Source organism: Phalaenopsis equestris, unplaced genomic scaffold (assembly GCF_001263595.1).
Source record: "Phalaenopsis equestris unplaced genomic scaffold, ASM126359v1 Scaffold000287, whole genome shotgun sequence".
In the NCBI taxonomy this organism is placed as follows: Eukaryota; Viridiplantae; Streptophyta; class Magnoliopsida; order Asparagales; family Orchidaceae; genus Phalaenopsis; species Phalaenopsis equestris.
The window spans coordinates 671398-684707 of NW_018164729.1; the positions used below are offsets into that span (position 1 = coordinate 671398).

The 13310-nt window shown below is 34.9% G+C and overlaps 2 protein-coding genes across 4 annotated transcripts in view; one reads left to right on the top strand and one right to left on the bottom strand.

The window, feature by feature from the left end:
- Nucleotides 1-652: 652 nt before the first annotated feature.
- Nucleotides 653-5237, top strand: LOC110025041 (transcription factor MYB124-like). 3 transcript variants are annotated; one of them, XM_020725286.1, is made up of 13 exons: nt 653-757; nt 866-1009; nt 1099-1145; nt 1228-1284; nt 1419-1491; nt 2202-2257; nt 2348-2497; nt 2565-2746; nt 2845-2993; nt 3122-3261; nt 3340-3515; nt 3598-3746; nt 4659-5237. In XM_020725286.1, the coding sequence occupies exons 2-13, from the start codon at nt 929-931 to the stop codon at nt 4800-4802; spliced, it is 1404 nt and encodes a 467-aa protein (XP_020580945.1). In that variant the 5' UTR covers nt 653-757; nt 866-928; the 3' UTR covers nt 4803-5237. The 3 variants fall into 3 exon arrangements, with proteins under 3 accessions (XP_020580945.1, XP_020580947.1, XP_020580946.1); XM_020725288.1 differs by having other exon boundaries at nt 653-1009; nt 3152-3261; XM_020725287.1 differs by having other exon boundaries at nt 653-1009; nt 2854-2993.
- Nucleotides 5238-6154: 917 nt separating this feature from the next.
- LOC110025042 (sphinganine C4-monooxygenase 1-like) overlaps nt 6155-13310 on the bottom strand; it is a 22912-nt gene continuing 15756 nt past the window's right edge. The window contains exon 2 of the mRNA XM_020725290.1: nt 6155-6986. Coding sequence (XP_020580949.1) covers nt 6447-6986 — 540 coding nt within the window. The 3' untranslated portion in view covers nt 6155-6446. The remainder of the gene's footprint in view (nt 6987-13310) is intronic.

Genomic DNA, 13310 nt, shown 5'->3' on the forward strand with positions numbered 1-13310 from the left:
GAAGTTAAATGTTCAATGAATCCATGAATTTAATGCTAACAATTATTTAATAAATTTCTCTGTCTTTATTGTAGTTGTCGCTATCAATGAATATGAAAATTCAGGGAACTAATATGTATACACCAGAAATACCAGCACAAATCTCAAAGCTACTAAACGGTCGAAGAATCGAATAATTCGACAAATCAACGATTGATCGTACAGATCAGGACCAACTGACACGTTATGAGAAAGGGGTCAACCAGTGGCCCGTGACTGCAACCCCAACATCACCCCAACTTATTACTGCAATGTTAAAAAGTCAAACCTCTGCGTGGATGCTCTCTCCAGCAAATTATTGACCTAATCAACTATCTTTTCTTTCTTTCACCCTGCTCTAACTCAAGAGACGTGTTCACAATATGAGATCTAACAATATTACTAGCTAATTCTTTAAAATAAAATACTTATTTTGATAGCATAATCTTATGATATTAAATTATTATAAATATAAATGTTAAATTTTAGATAATAAAAATAGAAATGCGTAAAAATTGCATGATATATATGTAAATTTTTCAAAAAAAATAATAGGATTAATAATTGTTAATATATTAATTGATCGAAAATAAAATTATGAAAAAAAAAGTAAATTCCGGAGTTGCAGATGAAAACGGCCGTGCGATCACGGAGAATGACAAGTTCACCGCGGGGAATTAAATTCTTCCATCTCTTCCTTCACACTCATGCATCTTGATCTTTTACATCCACTGCTACAGTTATTCCCCTGATTTCAAAACACCCATTTTTCGCGCCCATCTAAAACCCTAATAGGGCCTTTGTTTATTTATATCTCGTCCCCTGATCTCCTCTTCGAATCGCACAGGGAATTTTACAAGCAGAACAAACAATCTTCTCGAAACCGATGCGACTAGGCTGACAGTAAGCGATGAATTCCGACCATGCAGCCCCTGCGGCTGCGGTTACTCAGGCGAAGAAGGATCGCCACATGGTCTCCTGGACTCAGGAGGTTCCACGCACCTCTTATACTTCATTCTTAGCATTTTCTCTTTTCTCGCTTGATCAAAATTAGTTTTTTTCTTTCTTTTGTTGGTTTAGGAGGACGATCTACTTCGGAATCAAGTCGCTGTTCATGGCTGCGATAAGTGAGTAGTCCTCTGTCCTCTGTTCTCCCTCCCTCTTTCGTAATTTGAACTCTGACAATGATGTACTTTTCATTGTTTTCAGCTGGACGATAATTGCAGCTCAGTTCAAGAATAAGACTGGCAGGCAGTGTCGGAGAAGGTGAGACTCTTGTTTTCCTCCTTTCCTCATGTGGGAAAAAGGATGCTATTGGGATTTTTATAGTTTATTTTATCTATTTAGGGTTCTTTCGTGTTTTGATTTGAGAGTGTTATAGTGAAAGTAATGGTTTGTAGATGGCTGACATACTTGAACACGGAGTGCAAGAAAGGCGGGTGGTCGCAGGAAGAGGACATGCTTTTATGTGAGGTAACAAGTTTTGTAACATTGTCTGCCAATTCAATTTGGAAAATATTTACTCTTGTTGTTCTTTTCATAGGTAGAGTAATTTAACTCTGAGAAACTGGATAGGTGTGATTGCTGATTCCTAAACCCTTTGAAAATTTTCTTATACGTGTACTTACTGTGGCTGTTATGTATCCGGTGGATTTTATGTTGTAATTCCAGTAGGAACTTTTTGATCATCATTATGTTTAATCCAAGTTATTGTTTGGACACTAGTAAGAAGATTTACTAAATCTATTACTCTTGCTGCCAGATCCTTTAATTTCTATTGTCCATAGGATTTATTAAATCCAGATTTAGGTTGGCTTTTTCAACCTCAAATTTTTTTATAATTTATGAAATACAGAATGACAACCCAAATGCTTAATCACCATAATCAGATTATGTTTCTTAACTAGTCAAGATATCCATTTAATTTGAAATTTTGATCAAGATGGTTATGATACATTTTTTCTTTTTGAATGCCCGAGGCATTTACATTAAAAAAACCAATCAACTGTTTGGTTATGCATTAAATTCCTTCTAAACCTTTCCTATATCTTGCAACCGAACAACACCTTCATTTTTTAGAGATTACTGATATGATTCCAGCGTCAGTTTCTAGAGCAGCAACCCATGCTCTTTTTTAATCAAATATTTAATTTCTGATATTGGAGCTCTAAGTTGATTTGCAGGCTCAGAAGATATTTGGCAACCGATGGACTGAGATTGCAAAGGTGGTTAAAGGCAGGTAAATGTAGACAGCTGTATATATCAGTAATGCTTTATATTTACCAAAGAATAACAATAAAAATAATGTTTTGGTGCTGTATTTTTGCAGAACAGATAATGCAGTGAAGAACCGCTTTTCTACCCTTTGCAGAAAAAGAGCCAAGCATCATACAATATCCAAGGAAAATAATGATTCTTATATACTCCCTAGCAAGAAGAAAATCATGTTGGAACCTTCAGCAAATAAGCAACATTTCGGGTATGATGAAAATCAAGCAAACCGTCTGAGAATTACTGCAGTTATGTATTTTGTTGCTACACTTCAGGTGTGGCAGCTCGGACCAGGCAGAAGCCTCAAGTTCCTATGAAAGATTGGCTACAGACCATGGCATTAGTGGAGCAGAATCAAGGCCACCACTAGCAGTTCTTACTCAAAACTTTAAGAACTTGAGCTGTTTTCCAGCACAGTGTCATCCTGATAGCAGCATAAAGCCTACATCATGCGATAGTAAGTCATCATAGAAAATGGCTTCTTTGTTTCACCATTTCGTTTTCCATATTTTGTTCTTGACAATTTACTGAGTAATGCATGTCTTTCCTTTGAAGCAATTGCAGATTGTGAGGTCCAGAGGAATTTCCTTAGAAGGGATGATCCAAAATTAACAGCTTTGTTGCAACAAGCAGAATTACTTAGCACTCTTGCTGTTAAAGCATGCTCTGAAAACAAAAGTAAGAGTCTTGAGGATGCTTGGAAGGTATTTTGCTCATCACAAGCTTGCCATTTTGATATGCTCCCCTTTTGTTTTGTTTTGTTTTTTTATTTTTTTTCAATGTTTGTAGTGTTGTGAGCTGAAAATTTGTCTTGTCGCATTTGATTATTAAGGAACTTCAAAGTTTTTTGATCCGGACTCAGGAAGGTGGAACTTTGAGTACTTTTTCTGGAATGGATTTCTTGCTGGATAACTTCGAAGCAGTGTTCAAGGATTTCCAATGTGCGGATACAGAAATTCAGCTTTTAACAAGGCAATATACTTTGATAAACCTTGTGAATTTATTTGTTATATTGGTTCATTTCGTGCTAAATGATAGCCTATTGAACAGGGACGGCGATCTAGAAGACTCTCAGGCTAGTTCTGAAATGACCACAGGTTGTACTCAGGATGATCCTGGAAACAACATGGATAAGCATCAGCTCGAGCATTGTTCTACAGGCTGCAATGCTGGGCATAGTCATCAACATGAAGCAATTCCTGCTCCTCTTAAATTTGTTTGTCAAGGTATATTATCATTGTTAAAACCATATCCTTTGGTTTTTTTAATAGAATCATGAAGGGCTTGCATGAATAATTCCTTTTGCAGGTGAAGCCATGTCTTCTTTTCTAGAGCTCGCTCAAAATGGTGAAAAGTTGCCTGTCTCATCAAATTCAGAATTTGACTCCCCTCTTAAAACCATCCCACCTTTTCATTCTTTCACAGAGGAGATTCCAAGTCCTGAATTTTCATTTAGTGTAAGTTTTAATCTTTAGCCTTGAATTACAACTCATGATTAAGCTTGCACAAATTTCAAATAGAGTATAGGAGTTTATATCTATCAAGTTTTGTTGCGTAATGTTTAATTTAAATGTTTATGTTCCTATTCGTTCAAAAGAATTCATATCTTTTTAACTCGGGGAAAGCTAAGGAAGTTTCATTTAATAGTATCAGCCTTTTTGTCACCAAATTTTAATTGATTGGTGTTGTTAAAACAGAGCTAGTGTGTGAAGGGAGATAGAATTAACGTACATTCTGTAATAATTGGAACAAAATTTGTTTTGGCCCATTATTTGTTGCAAATGCTACCTGTCGTTTCAATCTTCTGGTGGCAAACTACTACATCAAAATGATCATATGCTTCCTTATATTCCAAAAGGATTTTGTTTACTTACTGGCGGAAACATTTCTTAATGAGTTTTCTGATTTGATAGTTCGCCTTAAATCTCACTCCCTCTTTATTTAATGAATTGAGATCAAAATATTTTTTACAATTTGGTAAAGACAGACTCTAAATGTAGAGATAGATCTTGCAAATATGTAATTGTTAGAATCATACATAGATCTCTAAAGGCACTGTTGAATCATCTTCTATATTTTGCCAACTTACAATTAGTGCAGCTAAGAATGAAGTTTAAAAAATCAAGCAATTTTTTTTTCTAAAAAAAGTCCTAGCTTCACCACAATGTCAAAATTACTTTTTTTTCATTTTCATGATAAATAAATAACTGTTTTGTTCCCACACATCCAAATACACGTACCCTGCATATGGCCTTGAACCTAGGAGCTCTTGGTTGAAAGACAAAGCTCTCAACCATTATAGCAATGTGACTTGCAGATAAAGTGTAGCTGATAAAACTAACTTTTTTTTTTATTTTATTATTTTTCAGGAGAGAAAATTTTTGTTAAGCGTCTTGGGCACGCCTTCTCCAATACCGGTCTCAAATACAAATCAAACGCCTTGCAAAAGAGATCCTCAGCCCCATTCAGACCAAACGCATTCATGCAAAAGAGTTCTTCTTGATAGCCTATGACCATTCCTAGCTAGTATGAACTCTCAGTTTTTTGCTTCAATAATCATAGCATTTCATCCTTACTGAGATTTTTTGAAGTCATGCATTCTCTTCCAATTAGCCTGGATAATAGCATACTTTTTCTCTGTTTGTTTCGGACTGCATTCTTTCCACCTTGTTTTATAAAAGTGTGGGCTGCATGCATGAAGGATTGCCATCTCCCAGATACCTATCCTTATATATTGTTTGATTTATTATTAGGTGTAAATAGGTTTCCTTAAAAAGCCATCAGTGTGCAAGTATTATTGTGATATTATTATTGCTATTATTTGTGTAATCAGTGTTTTCTATAGTTTATTTTGGTCTGCAGCAAGTCGTGGAATAAAAGCTTCTGTTCAAGTCTATGTTTGTAAGCTTAATTTGTATACTGATAATTGGAAATGGAGACAATTTTGAGTGTGATATATGTTGCTGTCGCCTCTGTTGAGTTATGTGATTCTATGCTCTTTAGTATATGTAATCTGAAAGTTTTATTCGAGATGGTCTACAGGTTTTTATTTTTTTATTTTTTTAAATGATTTTACATTTTTAAATTATTTTTAAACCCCAATTAAGATGAATTAAAGATCATTCTAAATATTTTTTTTTAATGCATGCTCAAAATTCTTTATTTGATACAAGTGCTCCAAATCATGAAATCAATTAATCATTCATCATACTATCTAAATTTCTTAACAGGGCATTCATTCTGCATTGTTGATGCACGATAAAATGATTTAAAAAATGTATGAAATTTGATTTCATATTACGCTTTTATTAGTGAAGATAAAGATTACTGGTCTTGATGTTAAAATTGAATGTTACTGACAAGAAAGCAAGCGAGAATATAACCATCATAAATCTCTATTTTTGTGATAAAAGGATGTATGAGAAAAACTTGTGTTGTACCAAGAGGAGAATAACAACTCTCCCGTCTAATTTTATATTCACATCAACTGTTCTGCACAAACTTGAGATGCAAAATGACGCATCTTATAATATTTATAACATAAAAAAACACATCTGCCTTAAAGTTCACCATTTTTCATGATGGCTTTATCAACGATTAATAGTTTTAAAAAATCCTGATGATCAAACAACATATAAATATTCATTTAAAAGCTTACTTTTGTTCAAGCATTTAATAAATCAAAATCATTCAGAAATATCCAAGACTATATATATATGTATATATATATATATTAATTTTAAACCATCTGCATTTCTCTGCACTTTTAAAATCAAAATTAATGAGCGATGCAAGAGTAAATCCAGTCCAAAAAACTATGCAGAGCATCTGCGACAGCAGTGTACATGAGAAGAGGTTAATTAAATGCATCATTTTCAAGAAATATGAAATACATACTCTATAGCTCATAATAACAACATTAAGATCTAAAAATAACATGATTCCATCTGTAAAAGTCATGCAAAACCGCTACTAAACTGCAGACTACAAAAGAGACAAAGGTAGAGCCATTCATCAAGAAAAGAATACCCACAATCCCATCCATATAAACATTATTAGACTACAAAGCCTAATGGTGGACACATTCTTCCACTATGTATATTCAGCTCTGCCTTGCCTGCACTAACCATTCTTTCATTGAGTATAAGAGCTTCAAGCTAATCCTTCAGCTGCCTGGCCTCAAACCCGCCTTCTTCCCGATTAACTAATCTATAGGGCATGTGGGTTCCCAGTACTCTGTCCCATATCGAAAAGAAAGGCTGAGAGTAATTATACTTCGACCCCTGGAGCTGATGGTGAATGTCATGATAAGCCGTGTTGTTTTGGAACAAGATGTGGAAGATATTGCCTGGCAGCCAAAGCCCACAGTGATCATCAACAGTCTTTATCACTGCAAAGCAAAAGAAGAAAACTGCTGTTTGTGCAGTCATGCCGGAGATCAAAAAGGAAAGTGCACCCCCAAATGTGTCCAATAGGAGGCCTTCAAGTGGATGGTTGTAAAGCGCTCCGATCGCATAAGGAACAACCAACTTGTGATGTTGCGAGTGGATGTGACGATACAGGAACTTGTTCTGATGCATGTAACGATGCACAAAATATTGCCATGTATCCATTGCCACCATTGCTACAAAGATCTGGATTAGTTGAACTGGAACCGATGGTTGAATGAGTTCTGTTGGACTTGAGCTCCCAGTTACCTGGTCACAAAAAATGAAGGGCTAGGATGAAATAAATGGAAAATTTGTAACTAGAATGCCAGCAATTTAAAATTATTTTACTATTGCTCTTTCAATCATAAAAAAGCTCACTCTGCATAATGCGAAAGTTAGAATTATTCCAACAAAAGCTCGCAATATACAGATAGAATTCGCTTTTCATCTCCATCCAGATGACCAAACACATATCATGTTCATGGAATGCAAATAAGTTCAGCACTTCAAATTTATACATTGATGTATGAAAAACAACAAACCATTAACTGCATTTCCAGAAGAAGAAAAAAAACTTCAATCACTGACATGTTGAATATGAAATAAACGAAGAAAATCATATTAATAGGATAAACAAGAAGACTAATTTGAGTATAAGAAAATCTGATTTTACATTAATATAGAAGGAGAAAATAAGGGTTCATTAAATTGGTAAATGTTACGGTACCACCATATCATTACAAGCATTTCTGTCACATAACATCACATCATTTTTCCTTGAACCATTTTTGAAATATTCCCAACAAATCCATATGCCTTCAAGCAAAGAACGACATATAAACGAATGAAAAACCCCATTTTTACGTCAAAATGTATGTAATATTACTGATGCCAATTGTGCTTACCAGTAGGATATGACGTACGACCAAATCCTAAAGATTAAATATAAGAATTGGAACTCAAAGAATAACTTAGTGATCAAGTTAATTTGAAGAAATAAATGAGAAATTTGGCTCCACAAGATTATTGAGCAATTGCAATTTGTTCATTACAATAAGATTCCTAATTGCCTCTAAACTTGAACAAAAGTAGGATCATCAACAACATACGTAGGATAAATTATATCAAAGAAAGAATTCAAAGGAAAGAAAACCAAGCTTCACACTAATACAAAGAGATTACTAACCCAAAATTTAGCAATCACACTTACCCGCACTCGAAGAAATCACACATCTAGCTTACATATATAGGATTGAAACCAAAAAGAAATTATCGAATAAAAACTAACAATTTACATACCTCAAAACATCTATTTATAGACAGCTTATTATATATCATTGGCACAAGATTATCTCTTCAAACCTTTAGCCAAAAATCAAAAATTTAAAATAGTTTCATGTATATACCTTTTTTTTTGTTTTTTTTTTATTTTTTCCTACAGATAAAACTCAAACCCAAGCAATCACGTGAAAGCAAAAATCCAATGAAAATCTATAAACCATAAGCAAAAGCCACAAGTAAAAAAATGAAACAAATGTCCCAAAGAAGCAACAATGCTATGGGAATAGAGAGCAGATAAGAAAATACATGAGGAGGAGCCTAAATCTCGCATCAATCTGCAAGGCCTGTAGAAATCTGACGCTTGACAAATTGATCCTTTGATATCAGCATAATAGCATCCCAGTAAAAAATTTAGGTAACAATGAATTGAACGTGGAGGTTGAACATGAAAATATCTAAAAGCAGAACCATGTTGATCTAATGCCAAACTATAAGAGCAACCTAACATTAGTAAAGTAAATACATGTTTTCCAAAGGTCATCATCAAAAGAAAGTTACAACAACTCAAATTATGAAATAAAGTAAAATATAATAAACTAACGAAATAATAAAATTTGCTCAATTTGTTGCTTGATGTGAAGCTTTTAATGAGAACAAATGCATGGATTTCCATCATATTTGCCCAAACGTGGAAAAAGTTGAATGTAAATTTAACATTTGATATTCATCAAATAATTCAAAACATAAATTTTAGGAATCCTATAAAATAATCCATGAGTCACTACAAGCAGGTCTATCTAACACATCTCCGGACACCACCATCAACAGTAGCTCATCATAAAGCTTGTAATTGTCTTAGTGAGTAGTTAGCCTTCTACAAATATCCCCATACAAGTCCTGCAAATCATTCAAATTATACAAATGATAGGTCATAGGAGGACCTAAGTAAAGAAAGGTGAAGATACTATATTCTCTCATTCAAAATCATTCTCAAATTACAATCTTTCACTTTATTATATGGGGGATAGCTATGGCAAACATAATTAGTACTATTACAACTTACCAAATACAAAATAAAATAATGAAGAAAAAGCATGCAACATAATAAGAAAAGAATAAAAAAGAATAAAGCTGAAAAAGGAAACTCACTCCAATAGCTTCCACAAATTGAGTCTGCCCATATGGCTTGCAGTCCGAGCCACCTAACAAGGATATAATTTCACACTCTGCCTCAAGTTGAGTCATAGATGTGGTAAAGACCCAGCTTGGTATTCAAATTAGTAAAGTTGCCTGTAGGTAGGGATTTAGTGAAGACATCAACCACTTGAAGATGAGTTGGATTGTAGATTAAATAAATAATGTCACCATTGACCTTTTTAGAGAGAAAATCTTTGTCAATCTCAATGTGTTTGATCCTATCATGATGCACGGGGTTCTTTTAAATACTAATAGAGGTTTAGCTGTCACAAAACATCTTTATGGGATTAACCGTGAAGCATCTCAGTCCTCAACTTATTTAGTTACCTGTGGATCTACATTCCTTCACAAATTCCTAAAGCAAGTGTCCGATACTCAAATTTTGCACTACTTCTACCTCATTGTTATCTGATTTTTTAAACAATAACCCTCTATCAGGGGTCTTATTAAGAAACTTCAATATTTTGTAAATCATCTTCAAATGTTATTTATTTGGACTATTCATATGTTGACTAACAATGCTAACAGAATAAGCAATTTCAGGTCTAGTGTATGACAGACAGATAAGCTTTCCCACCAATATTTACTATCTACATTTCTCCACTGTTGTGTCTATCTACTCCTGAATGTACCTTTTGTTAAAATCTATAATAAATGTCTCAACAAGTTTACACCCCAACATTCATGTCTCATTTAGTAAGTCTAGGATATACTTTCTTTGGGATATCACAATTACCTTCTTAAACCTGGCCACTTTCATGCCTATAAAGTATCTCATAGCTCTTAGATCTTTGATTTCTAATTCAGTGGCAATCAACTCCTTAATCTTCCTTTTTTTTTGTCATCATCATTTGTCAGGATCATATCAACATATACAGTGAGTATAGTTTTTTTGCTTTCCTGTGTATATTTTATGAATGATTTATGGTCAGCTTGTCATTGGGTGTATCTATTAGATTTCATAGTCTTGTCAAACCAAGCTCGTGGAAATTTTCTGAGTGGTGATTTTCTTAGTTTACAAACCAGAAATTTATTTGGGTCATTTTCCAGCCCTGATGAGATATCCATATACACTTGTTCATCATGGTCTCTATTCAAAAAATCATTTTTTATATTAAGTTGATGTAATTCTTACTTTTTGTTCATTGCTAAGGAAATAACTCTTACAGTGTTTAGCCTTACCACTGGTGCGAAAGTCTTTTGATAGTCTATCCCATAAGACTGAGAGAAACATTTGGCCACAAACCTAACCTTAAATCCCTCAATACTCCCATTTGCTTTGTACTTGACATCGAACACCCATATGCACCCAATAGGTCTTCTATCTAAAGGAAGCTCCGTAAAGGTTCATGTGTCATTTTGATCAAGTGCTTGGATCTCCTCTTCAACTATCTTTTTTCTTTCTAAATTTTGCAATGCTTTATGAATAGACTTGGGTATATGCACACTATAAATATTAGTTATAAAAGAATTAAAAAGTGATGCTAACTTCCAATAAGCAACATACTCCTGGATAAGATAATTTATGTAACTTTCCTTGTCTTCTCTATCAGATTTCACCTCCCTCGAAACTTCAGAGATAAGTGGATTCAAGTTTGGCTGCGAACAGTCCTCTGATTTAATATTGTCTTTGTCCTGGTGTGGATTTATCTCTCCTGGTGCACACACGAAGTTCCTTGTGGTGGAACTTAGGAGACTGCGTAGTTAGAGAAAAGTAGGATAGGTTTTAATGACTTTAGTATGAGTATCCAGAGTAGTGTCTCAAATCGATATTCACCCAAGCCTCCCCCCCTGAATTTCAGATTTGGGATAGTAAGATTGTTTTTTAAAGAATGTAACATTCATGGAGTTAGTGTTTTTTTTGTAATAGAAAAATAAAACTTTTACCCTTTTTTGTTAGAAGCATAACTAAGGAAGATACATTTGATGTATTTTGGGTTAAGCTTTATATAGTTTGGTTGGTGAATGTGAAAAAAAGAGAACCAAATATTTTTTGATGAAGATTGGATGAGAAGGCTCTAACATAAGGTTATGTTTCCATCAAATTATGGAAATGGGCTTTAAATCCAAGGATCCTACTTGTCATTCTATTAATGAATTAGGTGATTGTGAGCACTACATCTCAAAAAACTTTTGGCACATTGTGAGAGAGCATTATAGACTAGATATATTGAAGAGATGTATATTCTTTCTCTTAGTTATTTCATTTTGTTGTGGAGTCTCAATACAGGAACTCACATGGATAATACCACTGTTTGTAAAGTAGGGTCTAAAGATCGAGTTAAAGTGTTCCTTTGTATTATCACTTTCAAGAATCTGAATTTTGCATTGAAACTGAATGTAAATCATATAACGAAAGGACTGAAATATTTGTGTAGTTTTAGACTTCTACTTTATGAGAAATATTCAACTGGTTCGTATGATCATCAATGAAGGAAACATCATCTGGCTCTATTGATAGTTTTCAATTTTGATGGTCCCCAAATGTCACTGTAAATCATAGAGAAAGAATGTGAGTTTGTACTGAGATAAAGGATATATAAGACGAGTTAGCTTAATCAATTGGCAAGCTTCACAATGATAGAACTCTGGCATTTATTAATAAGGTGATGAGGGTATAACTTTGCAATATAATGAAAAATTGGAATGACCCATATGACAATGTCATAATAAAACTTGATTTTCAAAGGATTTAGACACAATAGACTCAAAAACATCAGAAAAGGATGGTGGACACTAGAATATTAAGAGAATAGCTCTCCTTGAGCAGGTACAGACCTTGATGTAATTCAACACTGTCAATCATCTTCCCCAAATCCATCACCTCAAATTCACAAGAATTAGAATAAAACTCAGTAACATGATTCAAGCCATGAGAAGCTTATTAATTGAAAGTAAGTTGCAATTTAGTTGGAGAATATATAACACTGTTGACCTCACTTTTGATTGAGGTTTAGTCTCTCCTCTTTAAATAGCCTAAGATCTAGTCATAAAACTTTCCTGTAGACTACTCCTAGAAAACTAGTAAAGGAGCCCTCCCCGTTAGAAATTTCGAGCTTTTCTTCGCTCGACTTGAAGTTTCGCATAGTAGTGCATGGTAGTTTTGACCGCTATTACTTAGTAGGTAAAACTACTATGGAGGAACTCAAGAAGAATCCCTATAGGACTGTTGGCCTTATGATTGACTGTACGCGTTGATCTGACATCGTCGTGCTCTTCGCCGTCCTGTTTGATTGAGCTCAAGCCGAGTTTTTGACGCGGTTCGGGTCGCGACGCGTTTTTGTCCCGATCATCGACTAGGTTGCCTAAACTCCTATTGACGAAACAGACTGCGCCGACGCGTCCGAAACTTCGATTTTTCCTAAGGGGGGACGTTCGTTTCATTCCGACGACGCGTCTAGGGAAAGAATAATAATATTATTATTATTTATAACCTAAATCTATCTCCTCCCTTCCCGCCTCATTCTCTCGAACCCGTGGGCCTGCCTCAGTCCTAGATTGGCTCGTTCGGTTGCCTAGCCCGCTCCTTCGTGCCGTTGGAGGGATTCGTTCACTCGTTCGTCTCTCGCACGCGAGACAAGTCTCGCAGACGCCCATCCCTCGTATCATATCTTCTGCGTTCTGAGTTTGATCTTCTCTGCCACAGATCGCATCCTCTGCGAGAATCTAATCCTCTGTCTCTCTCGATCTCTCGAGCCATATGCGATCTCTTAATCATTCCTTCTCCTTTTCTGGTCTATATGAGGCTTTCGTTTGGCGTGTTTCAAAGGGCCGAAAATCTCTAAGGGGAGAAAACTTTGTCATTTTCTTTTCTCACTTATTTCCTTAACTTTCTGTGCTCGGGTTGGCTTCCTCTTACTGTTGGAGGAAGTGTTGAAGTTGGGGAGTGTCTTTAAAGTTTCTGTGTTGCTTTTTTTTGCTTCAAGGAGGTACCTTCTTCCCCCGTGCCTTGCCTCTTTTTTCGATTTTCTCTCTGCCGAGCCATTGAGGATGGTTCTGTTGAATAGTACAACATGCCAGCCTAGTGTTGCACCTATATTTTGAAATATTTGTCACTTTAGCATGTGAAAAATAGAAATGTGAGCATGTTCTAGGAGTCAGGTTTGATTACTT

Bases quoted from the DNA above. Each gene is read 5' to 3' on its own strand.
- LOC110025041 (XM_020725286.1), top strand. From the start codon at position 929: ATGAATTCCGACCATGCAGCCCCTGCGGCTGCGGTTACTCAGGCGAAG. The intron at 2,747-2,844 runs GTAAGTCATCAT...TTTCCTTTGAAG, and splicing joins AAAGCCTACATCATGCGATA to CAATTGCAGATTGTGAGGTC. The intron at 2,994-3,121 runs GTATTTTGCTCA...TTGATTATTAAG, and splicing joins GTCTTGAGGATGCTTGGAAG to GAACTTCAAAGTTTTTTGAT.